The sequence below is a fragment of the Orycteropus afer genome, unplaced genomic scaffold (genome assembly GCF_000298275.1).
Source record: "Orycteropus afer afer isolate SDZICR_OR568_19922 unplaced genomic scaffold, OryAfe1.0 scaffold00202, whole genome shotgun sequence".
In the NCBI taxonomy this organism is placed as follows: Eukaryota; Metazoa; Chordata; class Mammalia; order Tubulidentata; family Orycteropodidae; genus Orycteropus; species Orycteropus afer.
Window position 1 is genome coordinate 5,348,122 of NW_006921789.1, and position 13,477 is coordinate 5,361,598.

The window sequence follows — 13,477 nt, forward strand, 5'->3', positions numbered from 1 at the left end:
TGTAGAAGCCTTTCTAATCTGGTCTGTTGTTGTTAAGTGCCATCTAGACAGTCTTAACTGCATCCAAGACTCTCCTCGATTCCCCTCAATTCTCCTTGAGCTCTAAACTCCCTGTTGTTGTTATGTGCTGTCAAGTCGGCCCCGACTCATAGCGACCCCTCTTTGGGTTTCCGAGGCAATATCACTATGGAAGTAGATGGCCCAACCTTCCTTCTGAGGAGTGGCTAACCTCCCTAGACTACTCATAATAAATTGAAAGACACACATTCTCAATTGTCCATATTGTTTGCCCAATCTCAATACATTACACTTCCTACCCTTATTCCTTTCATGTACCAATCAGATCTATATTTTAAAATTCAACTATTACCTGTTTAAGGCTTTTTCCAGTGCACCAAACCAAAAATCCAAACCTGCTGCCCTTGAATCAATTCAATTCCTATTCATAGCAAACCTTCCAATGCATAATCCGAATTTCGGCACAATGACTTCCCTGAATTCAATTGTAACAGTAGTAAAACTCTCAACTCACAAAATCTCCTAAGTCCTAAAGCTCTTATGATGCTCTTAACCTTTGACTTTATAATTACTTGTGTACATTTTACTTCCTCCACTCTAAGATCCTTTAACATAGAAATTCTCTTCAACATCTAACAGTATTTTGTACTAGCAGACACTCAAGTATTATATAAGATACTAAATAAAGAAGGTGCTAGCTATTCATTTAACTTTGGAAGAAAGTTAAAATTAAGTTATTCTAAATCTCAGTCTTAAAAAGATACATCAGTCTTAAAATAAAGCCTAAAGAAAATACTATCATAAATTTAGGTCAGAATCTTTCAAATAAACCCTGGATGAATTTATACTAAGTATGAAATGAACCCCGGTGGTACAGTGGTTAAGTGCTCAGCTGCTAACCAAAAAAGGTCATCTGAACCCACTAGGTGCTCCGCAGGAGAAAGATACAGCAGTTTGCTTCCATAAAGATTTGCAGCCTTGCAAACCCTGTGAGGCAGTTCTATAGGGTAGAAATGAATCAGAATAGACTTGACAGCAGTGGGTTTGGTTTTTTGCTTTGGTTAAAGTGATAGGAAACTTGTTTCCAGTCTTAAGACTTCCCAAGCCTTTTTGAAAATAGTTTTAATGAATTTAATTATTATGCAAATTAGAGTTCTGAAAATTCAGTGGCTTTTACTGTGGCCAGAAAGGATTTACATTTCTAGGAAATAAATACTACCAAGGTATATGAGTAGTATATGCCAAAGGGTTTTCTGCTACTCAACCATATTTTGGCTCACTATACAAACTTCAATAAGAACTTCATCTAGGATGATTTTCCTCAAGGACAAAGCTGCCTTAAAACAAGTAAAGTTTAAAAAAGCAGAGCCTCATAAACTTTAAAGATCATTAAACAAAAAACTGAGTAACTGCTCACCCAAGACCTGAGACTATGGCCCTGAGATACCCTTCAAAGCTGGAACTGACAACCCTCTGCTGGGGATCACCTTTCAGTCAAACAACAGACAGGCCTATGAAGTCAATAACACCCTTGAAGAACCACAGGAAATCAAAAGGACAGTATCTGCCCAAAAACAAAGTTCAAAAGGCAGGAAGGAGCAGGCAAAAAGGGTGAATAGAAACAGGGAACTCAGAGAATATGGGATGAGTGCTGGTACATTGAGGGGAGTGCAAAAAATGTAATAAAACAAAATGTCAATAAACAGTTGAATAGGAAACTAAGTGCTCTGTAACTTCTACCCAAAAGACAATAAAATGTTCAAATAGAGAAAATAATCTCTGCAGGACCACCAAGAAAGAAGCCTTCCCATTTCTTATCCATGCATCTTATTACTGGTATAGCAACCAAAGGCCATTAACGTTAGGTTAAACTCTAATGAGTTATATTAAGAATTCAAATAGAAGGTCTAAGTATAGACAGGTGAGATGATTAGTTGTGGGTAAGCAAATGGGAAGAAGGCTGGCGGTTCAAACCCACCAGCCACTCCTCAGAAGGAAGATGGGGCAATCTACTTCTGTAGTGATACTGCCTCGGAAACCCAAGGAGGCGTTGCTGTGAGTCAGGTCCGACTTGACGGCACATAACAACAACAACAACATAGATAGATTTGGCTGAAGATATTCTTACATACGTATTTGTGCTACAAAAACATACATATACATTATAGAACAAGGGACAAAGCTGGAGTAGCTTCTCAGTGACAACCAGACACCTTGAAGGAGTCACCAGGCCTGCGGGCACAGGACCATAGTCTTGGGGTACATCAAGCTCAACTGCACAATACAGTATATAAAAATCTTGCTCTATATCCTGCTTTGGTGAGTAGCAACTCGAGTATTAAAAGCTTTTGAATGACCATCTAAGATGTAACTACTGGTCTCTCCTCATCTGTAGTAAAGAAAATAAAAATAGGAAAAAATTAGTCCATGGGTCTAATGGACCACAAGAACCTCAGCTTTAACAACCCTGAGACCAGAAGCACTAAATGGCGCCTGACTACCAAAGCCAACCACTTGGAAAGGGATCAATAGAAAGACCTATAAGCAGAAAACCTACCCCAGGCAGACATACCCCTTAGTTCAATCAACTGTGAGATATCAGAAGGGCAGCATTTTCAGGTAAAGCTGGACAGACAGGAATGCATAGATAAGAAGGACACAGGGAAGGAGAAGTCACAGGAAGGAGATGGCAGAGAGCGGTTTATTGTCAGGATTGTAATTGGTGCTGAGAAACCAAATGTGTATAACCTGTTTGAGAATAAAACGAATCTGCTTTGTAAATTTGCATCCAAATCACAATAAAAAAATTTAAATAGAACTAGGGATACAAAAGACCTATACAAAGAAAACTATAAAAAACTACTTCAAGAAACCATAAGAGATCTACATAAATGGAAGAACATACCATGCTTGAGGATAGGAAGATTGAACATTGTGAAAATGTCGATTCTACCCAAAGCAATCTATACATTCAATGCAATCCCAATCCAGATTCCATCAACATTTTTTAAGGATATGGAAAAACCAATCACTAACTTTATATGGAAAGGAAAGAGCCCTGGGATAAGCAAATCATTATTGAAGAAGAAGAACAAAGTAGGAAGTCTCACACTGCCAAATCTCAAAACCTACTATATAGCGACAGTAGTCAAAACTGCCTGGTTTTGGTGCAATGACAGACACATAGACCAATGCAATAGAATTGAGAACCCACAAAAAGATCCATCAACCTATGGTCAGCTGATCTTTGACAAAGGGCTGAAATCCATTAAATGAGGAAGAGAATGGTGCTGGCAAAACTGGAGATCCATTTGCAGAAAAATGAAACAAGATCTGTAACCTCACACCATATACAAAAACTAACTCCATGTGGGTCAAAGATTCAAATGTCAAACCTAAAACTATAGAGTTCCTCAAGGAAAAACTAGGGGCTAATTTAGGGACCCTAATATATGGCATAAATAGACTATCAAGCATAACCCAAAATACACAAACAACAGAAGAGAAACTAGATGAATGGGACCTTCTAAAAATTAAAGTTTTATGAGCTTCCAAAGACTTCTCCAAAAGAGTAAAAAGAGAACCTACAGATTGGGAAAGAATATTCAGAAATCACATATCTGACAAGGGATTATCTCTAGAATTTATAGAAAACTCCACACCTCAGTTACAAGAAGACAAATAATCCAATTAAAAAATGGGCAGAAGACATGAATAGACACTTCACCAAGGAGGATATTCAGGTGGCCAACAAACATATGAAGAAATGCTCACAATCATTAGCCATTAGAGAGATGCAAATCAAAACAATAATGAGATATCATCTTGCCCCAGCACTAGCAGCCAAGTTCAACAAGACAGAAAATAACAAATGCTGGCAAGGATGTGGAGAGATTGGGACTCTCTACCCTGCTGGTGGGACTATAAAATGATACAACCACTGTGGAAAGCAGTATGTCGATTCCTTAAAAAGTTGGGAATAGAAATACCATTTGATCCAGCCATTCCATTACAAGGTATATATCCTAAAGAAATGAGAGCCATGACCAGGACAGACATATGCACACCTATGTTCATCACAGCACTATTTACAATATCCAAAAGATGGATACAACATAGGTGTCCATCAACTGAGGAATGGATAACCAACCATGGTACATACAAACAATGGAATATGATGCAACGCTAAAGACTAACGTAGAATCTACAAAACACCGCATAATGTGGATGAACTTGGAAGACATTATGCTGAGTGAAATAAGTCAATCACAGAAGGACAAGTATTGTATTAGTCCGTTATTGTAAAAGTCAAGGAACAATTTATATATGGAAGGAAATTTCCTTTGTTGTTACCACAGGTGGGGTGGGAGGGAAGGGAACATTGTTAGAAAGGTAGAGATAACTATTGATTTGGGTGAAGAGAAGGGCAATCTACCAAACGTAAGTGATCAACATAGTGGCATTGAGAAAGAGGAAGACATAGAGAGGTACGTAGGAGTTGCAGACAAAAAAGATGAACCCTTTTGCACATACAGTACTGTATTGGCAGTGAAGGCAAACACAGGTATATGGGTGGATAGATGGGTGGACAGGTTGAGTAGCACAGTGCCTAAGGAACTTGACTGCTAACCAGAAGACTAGCGGTTCAAATCCACCAGCCACTCCTCAGAAGGAAGATGGGGCAATCTACTTCCGTAGTGATACTGCCTCAGAAACCCAAGGAGGGGTCACTATAAGTTGGGTCCGACTCGACGGCACATAACAACAAAAACAACATGCAGCAGGGAGTGTACCCAAGTCCATGTATAGAATTGGCAGACAATGTTTCAACAAGTGTATTTGTATGTTCTGTAAGAATTCCCAGGGGTATAGTAGAGCTGACAAGGGACAAGTTTGTACTCACTTCTTGGTCACAGCCAGCTACCCAGAGGGACTGGTGGGCTTGGGATCACAGTAGCAGGGGACATCAAGCTCAACTAGTATAACATACTACACAAAACATTGTTCCACCTCCTACTTTGGCGAGTAGCGACTGGAATCTTAAAAGCTTGCAAGCACCCGTCTAGATGCAATGATGGGTCTCTCCTCGTCCAGAGCAAAGAAGAATGAAGAAAACCAAACATTCATGGACTCGCGACTGGTATACCATGTAATCCGCAGCCTATACTACTATTAAACCAGAACTAGATGGTACCCAGCTACCATTGTCAAGCACTCAGAGGAGGATCTGTGGAGGAGATCCTGGATAGAGAGGTAGAAAAATGTAGAACAAATTCAAAATCATTTGGGGGAAAAAAAAGGGGGCACCAGGTTTGCTGGTCTGATCAGCCTGGAAGAACTACTGAGACTATGGTCCCTAGCTGCCCTTCAGGTCTGGAATTGAAACCACATCTGTGGCTTCCAGCCAAACAAAAGACAGGCATATGAGTTGAACACAGACCTGAGGTAGATATACTCCTCGAAGAGAACAATCATGGGAGAAAGAGGGGCTGTTTATATACAGGGAAACAGTTCAGGGGGCAGAGTTGCATGGAGGGATGAACACAGGGAAGAGGTAACTATGGAGAGGAAGTGGGAGGGGAACTGCTGCATTGGGGTAAATTGTAGTCAATGTTATGACTGCTGTGTGGAAAGTGAATTTGCTCTTTAAACTTTCACCCAAATCACAAAAAAAAAAAAAATTAAATAGAGGTCAGTTAAAATCTAAATCCTAATCAGACATTCCCAATCATTTTTCTATTCAAAGATATGTCTGGTTGTATAAACATTATATCACACGATTGCCTGTGTTGACTAAAACAAGTTTATTCCTTCTTCCTATAGTTATAAAATCAATGCCCCATTATAGTATTATCATTTATTCATTAATATCTTCTTTAATCTCCATGCTAAAGGAATTCATTAGAATTACTGTTTTTCTTCAGAAATAACTTTATAATAAATATTAATATTAGTAAGCAATGAATTAACATTTATTCTTTAAGAAAACCTGACAACATGAAAAATATTGGAAAAAGTTACTGACATCCATATTATGCTTTGCTGCTATTGCTTAAACAATCTTCTTCATATACATACAGTAATACATAAAGCAAACACTCTAGAACACACACTTTCAGAAAATAGTATGTATAACTTCCATATCACCTTTCAGCCAAACAACAGATAGGCCTATAAAGTAAGCAATAACAAGTTATGCAGTATCTTGACAACGGAGTCTGCAAAGTTCTGAATTAAACTCAGTCCCCTTCTACAATCAGCACTGAGGATCTTTCTCTTTTTAAAATTATTATAACCAAAAAATGACACTATTTATATCACACAATCTCCTATTGCCTAAAAGAAGTTGATGAATAAAAGATACTAGTAGTTACTGCATTCCCTTAACAGCAATTTTGGTCATTCATTTTCATTTTTAATATCTATGTTCAAATCCCATGCTTTATATGATTTTCTTATAAAAAATAAAATTTTTCAATATTTTACTTAGGAACATTAGAACAGAGATCATTTTGAAACCAAACTCATACTTACCTGAATAATTGTTGCCAATATATTTACATAATTACTTTCAGTCTGATAGAGCTCTTTTGCAACTTGCCACCTAGCTGGCTGCTTTGGAGGAACTGGAGTGGAATTTTTAGAAGACTTAGTACAAGACTTCGGTGTTTCTGAAAGGTAAGGAGGAAAGATAAATGGAAGCCAGATATAAGTACCAAACTTTGTACAGATTTAACCGGGAGAAATGGGAATAGCTACACTTATAAAATATACCATCTTACAGATTTTCATTGAAGTAAAATTTTCTCATAGAAGAAATCCAGTAAAAAAAAATTGATGGTAAAAAATATTATTAACTCCAAACTCATAGGCATTCCACTAAACAAATGGCTGGTAATCTTCAAAAATGTCAAGGTCATTCATATAGGTTGAATTTTGACCCCTAAAAAAATATGTTGAAGTCCTACCCCAGGAATCTGTGAATTTGACCTTGTTTGGAAATAGGATCTCTGAAGATGTTATTAGTTAACATGAGGTCATACGCGAGTAGTGGCAGGCCCTAATCCAATTACTGGTATCCTTATAAAAAGACAACAGACAAAAAGGGTAAGAGGGAGGGCATGCACAAGGAGACTGGAGTGATACATTTACAAGGCAAAGAATGCCAAGGACTGCCAGGAACCACCAAAAGTTAGCAAACAAAAAAGGATCTTCCCTAAGGCCTTCAGAGAGAAAGCATGGTTCTGCCAACACCTTGATTTTGGACTTCAGGCTTACAGAACTATGACAAATGAATTTCTGTTATTTTAAAACAGTTCATGGTACTTTGTTACAATGGTCTAGGAAACTAATACAGTTATTGAAGGCAAAAAGACTAAGGAACTGTTCCATATTACAGGAGACTAGAAAGAGATTAACATAACAACATGTGATCTTGGATTGGATCCCCGGCCAAAAAAAATACCTTTCTTCATTTTCTTATTTGGTCCTCTAGATAAATGTATGGCTGTCTCATAGGGCCTGGATATGTCACTACATATGCTGAAGTAAGAGATTAGTGAGATAAAGATGTCATAGAAGGAGCCAGCTGGCCACTTAAGCAGCATCTCAAAAAACAGAACTACCTTGATGAAGTCATCAATTCGGGATTTAGTAGTAGTTTTAAGCTCTGCAGATGCAAACATCAAAATCTGTCAATATACTCCAAAACTAAAATTGATCAGATTCAGGTAGACTGACTCACTACGTAGAAGGTAGACACTTATTTAACTTGGGTGAAGGGAAAGGCAATATATAATAAAGGGGAAGTCAGCACAAAAATGATCAAGGCAAAGGGAGATACTAGGAGGAGCACAAGAGTTAAAGGCAACAGAGGTTAAGCACTATAAAAAAAGAAAAGAAAAAATTTAAGAATATATAGAAAGTCAAATCAAATCTAATCTATCCCTACTTCTCTAATATCCTTCTATTTTCTTTGGGGGTTCTTTTCCTGCCTCCTGTCTCCTAACTTGCATATTCAAGTTTCACTCCTTTATGATCAGCTCTTACCATCCCTCACCCATCTTATGATCATAACCAGTCAACTCTCAAGATCTACATACCTAATCTAGACCTCTGCTAAGGCCCCCAATTCAACTTTTCTAAATGCCTATTGGACATATCTATCCTGATGTAATCTGATTTCTTTCTAAAACTGCATGATCTTCCTCAAAAATATGAATTCCCTATAAATCCTATTTATGCCAAAGTAACATATTTGTTTCCTCTAATACTTTGCCATCACCTCCTTGTTACTTTTCTATCACTCAATTCTATAAATAGCTCTTCAATGCTCCTTACTTTTCTTTTCAACCATGATTTAACCCACTTTAGGCCCTGATCACCTCATAGTGCAAGTCACTGTAGTAGATTACTACACAGTCTACCTGTGTCCAGCCTTCCTTCTAATCATTATCCAGATCAATCCATTACAAATGACCTATTCAGTCCAATACTCTGCTGTGTGAAGAGGTTCTAAAGTTCCCTGTTGAACAGAATACAAATTTCAGATATGCCAGTCTGATTTCACAGTTCTCTAGTACTAAAATAAACCAAATCCACTCCTGACAAGTTGATCCCAACTCATAGTAACTCTATGTGCTTAGAGGAGAACTGTGCTTTACAGAGTTTTCTTTGGTATAACCCTAACAGAAGTAAATTGCCAAGCCTTTCTTCTGCTGCACCACTGGATGAATTTGAACCACCAACCTTTTGGTTAGTAGCCGAGAACAAACTGAGCCACCCACAGACTTCCCCTCTAATGTTAAAGTTTTAGGCCCCAATCAACCTTTCTCATTACTACCAGTCCCCCATACTGCAAGTAAACTGACCCAATCATTAATCCCTAAAAACTTCATTTGTATGTTATCATCTGTATCCTTGGTCCTCTTTATATACTCAAACCCACCTCATTTTTCCAGGTCTCCTTTAGATTCACTTTTAATTCCTTCCATGAATACTGACTAAGTACTTACTCTGTATTAGACACTGGGAATAAAGCACTGAAAAAGAGAACAATGCTTTTGTTCTCTTAGAGCTTACACTCTGGTGAAGCAAATCAAAGAAGGAAACAAAACAGATGATTTCTAAAAGTGATAACTGCTACTGAGGACAACAATTAGGTGATGGGTTAGAAAGAATGGGGACTTAACTTTATAGGAAACTTAGTATGTTATCTTTGAGGCAGAGGGAACAAGTGCAAAGGTATGAGTGTGCCAGAAATATCCGAAGAATGACAAATGACAACTTACAGAGTAGTACTGGAGGGCACAGTACCACATGAAGTCAGAAGTAGGTGAAGCAGGGAATTGAAAGTTATGATAATGCAAAGCCATGACTAAGCAGAAAGAGTGGCATTATCTAATTTTTATTTTTAAAAGATTTCTCTAAGTGCTACATGAAGAAATGTATGAACAAACATGGAAAGACTACAACAATAGCCAAAGAGAGATCCTTTTTACAGGAAAGACTGATAAAAAGGATGGTAAAAGGAACTGAGGAGTTTAGTAGTAGAGAATTAAGAGTTCTAATCTAATCTCATTACGGGAGCTCTGGTAGCACAGTGGCTAAGACACTTGCCTGCTAACCAGACGGCTGGCGGTTCAAACCCACCAGCCACTCCTCGGAAGGAAGGTTGGGCAATCCTACTTCCATAGTGATACTGCCTCAGAAACCCAAGGAGGGGTCGCTATGAGTCGGGGCCGACTTGATGGCACATAATAACAACAACAACAACAATCTGATTACGCTAAATCCATGAAATTCTCTTACACATGGACAAGGAGAAGGAGACAGTTGGAAAGGAAAAATAAATTTGGGTGTCATCACTATAAGTCTTATTTAAACCCATGGAATTAAATGAGATCATTCAGTGAGAGAATAACAAAGAAGAAACAATGACTCAGAAGAAATATTCACCATTTACAGTTGGAGGGAAAAGTTAGGCAAAGGAAAAAGAGAAATGAGTGATATCAAGCTTGCAGTAACTTCTTGGCCACAGCCAGCTCCTCAGAGGGAGTGAGTTAGTTAGACCTATGGGTTCAGGACCATAGTCTCAGGGGACATCAAGTTTAATCGGCATAATATACTACACAAAAACATCATTCCATATCCTACTTGGGTGAATAGCAATTTTGAATGTTTACAAGTGGTTTGACCATTTTAGATATTTAAAGTAACAGCGTTCTCCCAGATTCCAGGGACTTAAAAACAGGCTCTGCTTGCCGGGAACCCCAAGGACATTCTGGACCTGGACGACAGGAAAGCTGCAATATTACCCTTTTTACTCTTATACCCCACACACTCTTAGCGAACAGAGATATGGCCTTTCCTCACTCCCACTCACCTTCTAGGCCAGCAGGAATTCCATCCCAGTCTGCACGTTCGGTCGCAGCCTGGGTGCCCTGCCTGAACATGTCCAAATTTTTTTTTTCTGTCTTTTAGTTTGTTTGTTCTTCTCTGTTTTAAAACTACTATTATTACTACTACTTTTGTCGTTTTTACTATTATTCTTTATTTTTCCCCTACTAGGTTCTAGTTTTCAGCTTTTTTTCTTTACCCTGTTCCCGGTTGCAATTTTTTTTCTTTTCTTTCTCATGATTAACCCCATTCCTGGTTTCTCTCTTTGCGTTTTTCCCACTTTTTTTCTTCATTAAACTCCTTCTCTTATATTTTTTCGTTTTCCCTGTTTTGTTTTTTTTGGTTCCAGTGTGATAACACAGTGAGTCTTTTGTACATTTGCTTTTACTTTGTTGATAGATATTCAATTGATATTTTTGTCTAACTGAGTGGGAGACAGCAACGGTCCCCATAGGACACCTACACCTCCTGCAGCTTCACTTACTGAGAGAGAGCCACTACCTCCTTCTCCACCAACGGGCCAACGTAAACAACCATCAAGAAAAGCCTGACTCACCCTTGGATGCTCTTCACAAACAGTTAACAGAGATATAAATACAGCAAATACCAATGTCTCAGAAACAAGAGACCATCACGGTCCACAAAAAGAAGCAAGATAAAGTGGTAGAAACAAGGGAGCAGGATATAGACCCAAAACACATCCCTGAGGAAGAAGCAGCATTGGAACTCTCTATTAAGGAATTCAAAAGAATTATGTTTAGGTATCTCCAAAGGATTGAGAGACAGATCTAGGAAAACACAGACAAAACCCTAGAACTTTGGAAGAAAATACAAGAACAAAATGATAAATGAAAAATTAGAAATGATTCTAAATCTACAGATAGAAATCCAGAAGATTAATACTAAATTGTCAAAAATAGGTAACAAATTAAAAGAGCAAAGGAGTAGAACTGATGTAATCAAAGACAGAATTAATGAGAATGAAGACACATACGTGAATACTTCTTTGGAAAGAGATCAATCAGAAAAAGAGATCAAAACAAAATGAAGAAAGCCTAAGGTTCATGTGAGATACCATCAAAAGGAATAACCTACGTGTCATTGGAATTCCAGAATAGGAAGAGAATAATAAAGCCACTGGAAAATTGTCCAAGATTTGTTGGAAGAGAAATTCCCTGATATGATGAAAGATGAGAACATATCCATTCAGGAAGTCCAAAGAACTCCAAACAGAAGAGACCCCAAAAGAAAATCACCAAGGAATATAATCATCAAACTTATCAAAACCAAAGAAAAAGAAAGAATCCTGAAAGCAGCACAGAAAAACAAAAAGTTACTTACAAAGGACAACCAGTAAGAATAAGCTCTGATTTCTCAGCACAAACCATGCAAGCAACAAGGCAATGGGAGGATATATAAAAAACCCTGAAATAGGAAAAAATTTCAACCAAGAATTTTATACCCAGCAAAATTGTCCCTCAAATATGATGGTGAAATGAGGAGATTTCCAGATAAGCAGAAACTAAAGGAATTTGTTAAAACCAGACCAGCCTTGCAAGAGATACTAAAGGGAGTCCTTTGAACAGAGAACCAAAAATAGCGAACATAAACAGACCATTAATACACAAGATAACATAATCCAGAAACCACAGCTATGGACATATCTAAAGAAAAATATGCTTACAAGATTGTAAACGGAACCAGAGACATCGACTGGCAAGTGAGGACAACTACAAACCAAAAACAGGGAAAATACTGTGTTGTTACAGAACGTACAAATGGTGAGGAAATCAAGAGGACTGCGAGACAGAATGGACTATCGTAAACTTGGGGAGAAAATTATAAATCAGAGGGTAACCTCAAAGAAAAATGATAAACCTTCACATCACAATAAAAAACAGGACAAACAAAAATATTCAGCGAATACTAAAACAACAGCAACAAAGGAAATGATAACACGATCCATAAACATAATGAGATCAGCAGAGAAAATAATATGGGACAAAGAAATCAGGGACACCATGAAAAAACTAAAAATCAAAAGGTGAAAAAGCTATATCAAACAAATGGTAACACCAAAAGAGCAGCAGTGGTAATATTAATTTCTGATCAAACTAACTTTAAAACAAAAGCAACCATGTGAGACAAGGAAGGACATAATATAATGATTCAGGATCAATTGAACATGAAGATATAACCATAATAAATATCTATTGACAAAATGAAAAGAGACCCAAAATACATAAATCAGACTTTAATAAATGATTCAACAGCCTTAATGGGAGACTTTAATACACCACTTTCAATGAAAGATAGAACTAGAAAGAACCTCAACAAAGATGCAGAACAGCTAAACAATACAATCCACCAATGTAACCTTATAGACATCTAAAGAGCACTTCACCCAACAACAGCACAATATACATTCTTTTCCAGTGCACATGGAACATTTTCCATAATAGACCATATATGAGGCCATAAAGCAAGCCTTAATAAATTTAAAAACATTGAAATACTGCAAAGGATCTTCTCAGATCATAACTCTATCAAATTAGAAATCAATAATAATAGGAAGATTAACAGAAAAAGAGTAAACACATGGAAACTGAACAAAACCCTCCATGAGAAAGACTGGGTAAGAGTAGAAATAAAAATTGAAATTCAAAAATTCCTTGAATAAAACGGGAATGAAAACACAACATAACAAAATCTTTGGGACAGAGCAAAAGCAGTGGTAAGAGGCCAAATTAAAGCAATAAATGTACACATCAAAAAAGAGGAGCCAAAATCAACAACTTAAATCAATATCTACAATAATTAGAAAAAGCACAGCTAGAGAAGCCTACAGTCACCAGGAGAAAAGAAATAATCAAGATTTGAGAACAAAATTAATGAAACAGAAAATAGAAGGGATATAGAAAAAAATCAACAAGGCCAGAAGTTGGTTTTTTGAAAACATCAATAAAATTGACAAACCAGGGCAAATTTAACAAAGGAAAAGAGGGAGAAAATACAAATAACAGAATAAGAAATGAAATGGGTGACATCACAACAGAACCAA

At 37.4% G+C, this 13,477-nt stretch overlaps 1 protein-coding gene across 1 annotated transcript in view; it reads right to left on the reverse strand.

The window, feature by feature from the left end:
- Positions 1-13,477, reverse strand: part of ECT2 (epithelial cell transforming 2) — a 111,637-nt gene that overhangs the window by 54,572 nt on the left and 43,588 nt on the right. Inside the window, exon 12 of the mRNA XM_042781954.1 lies at positions 6,553-6,689. Within this exon, the coding sequence (XP_042637888.1) occupies positions 6,553-6,689 (137 nt within the window). The remainder of the gene's footprint in view (positions 1-6,552; positions 6,690-13,477) is intronic.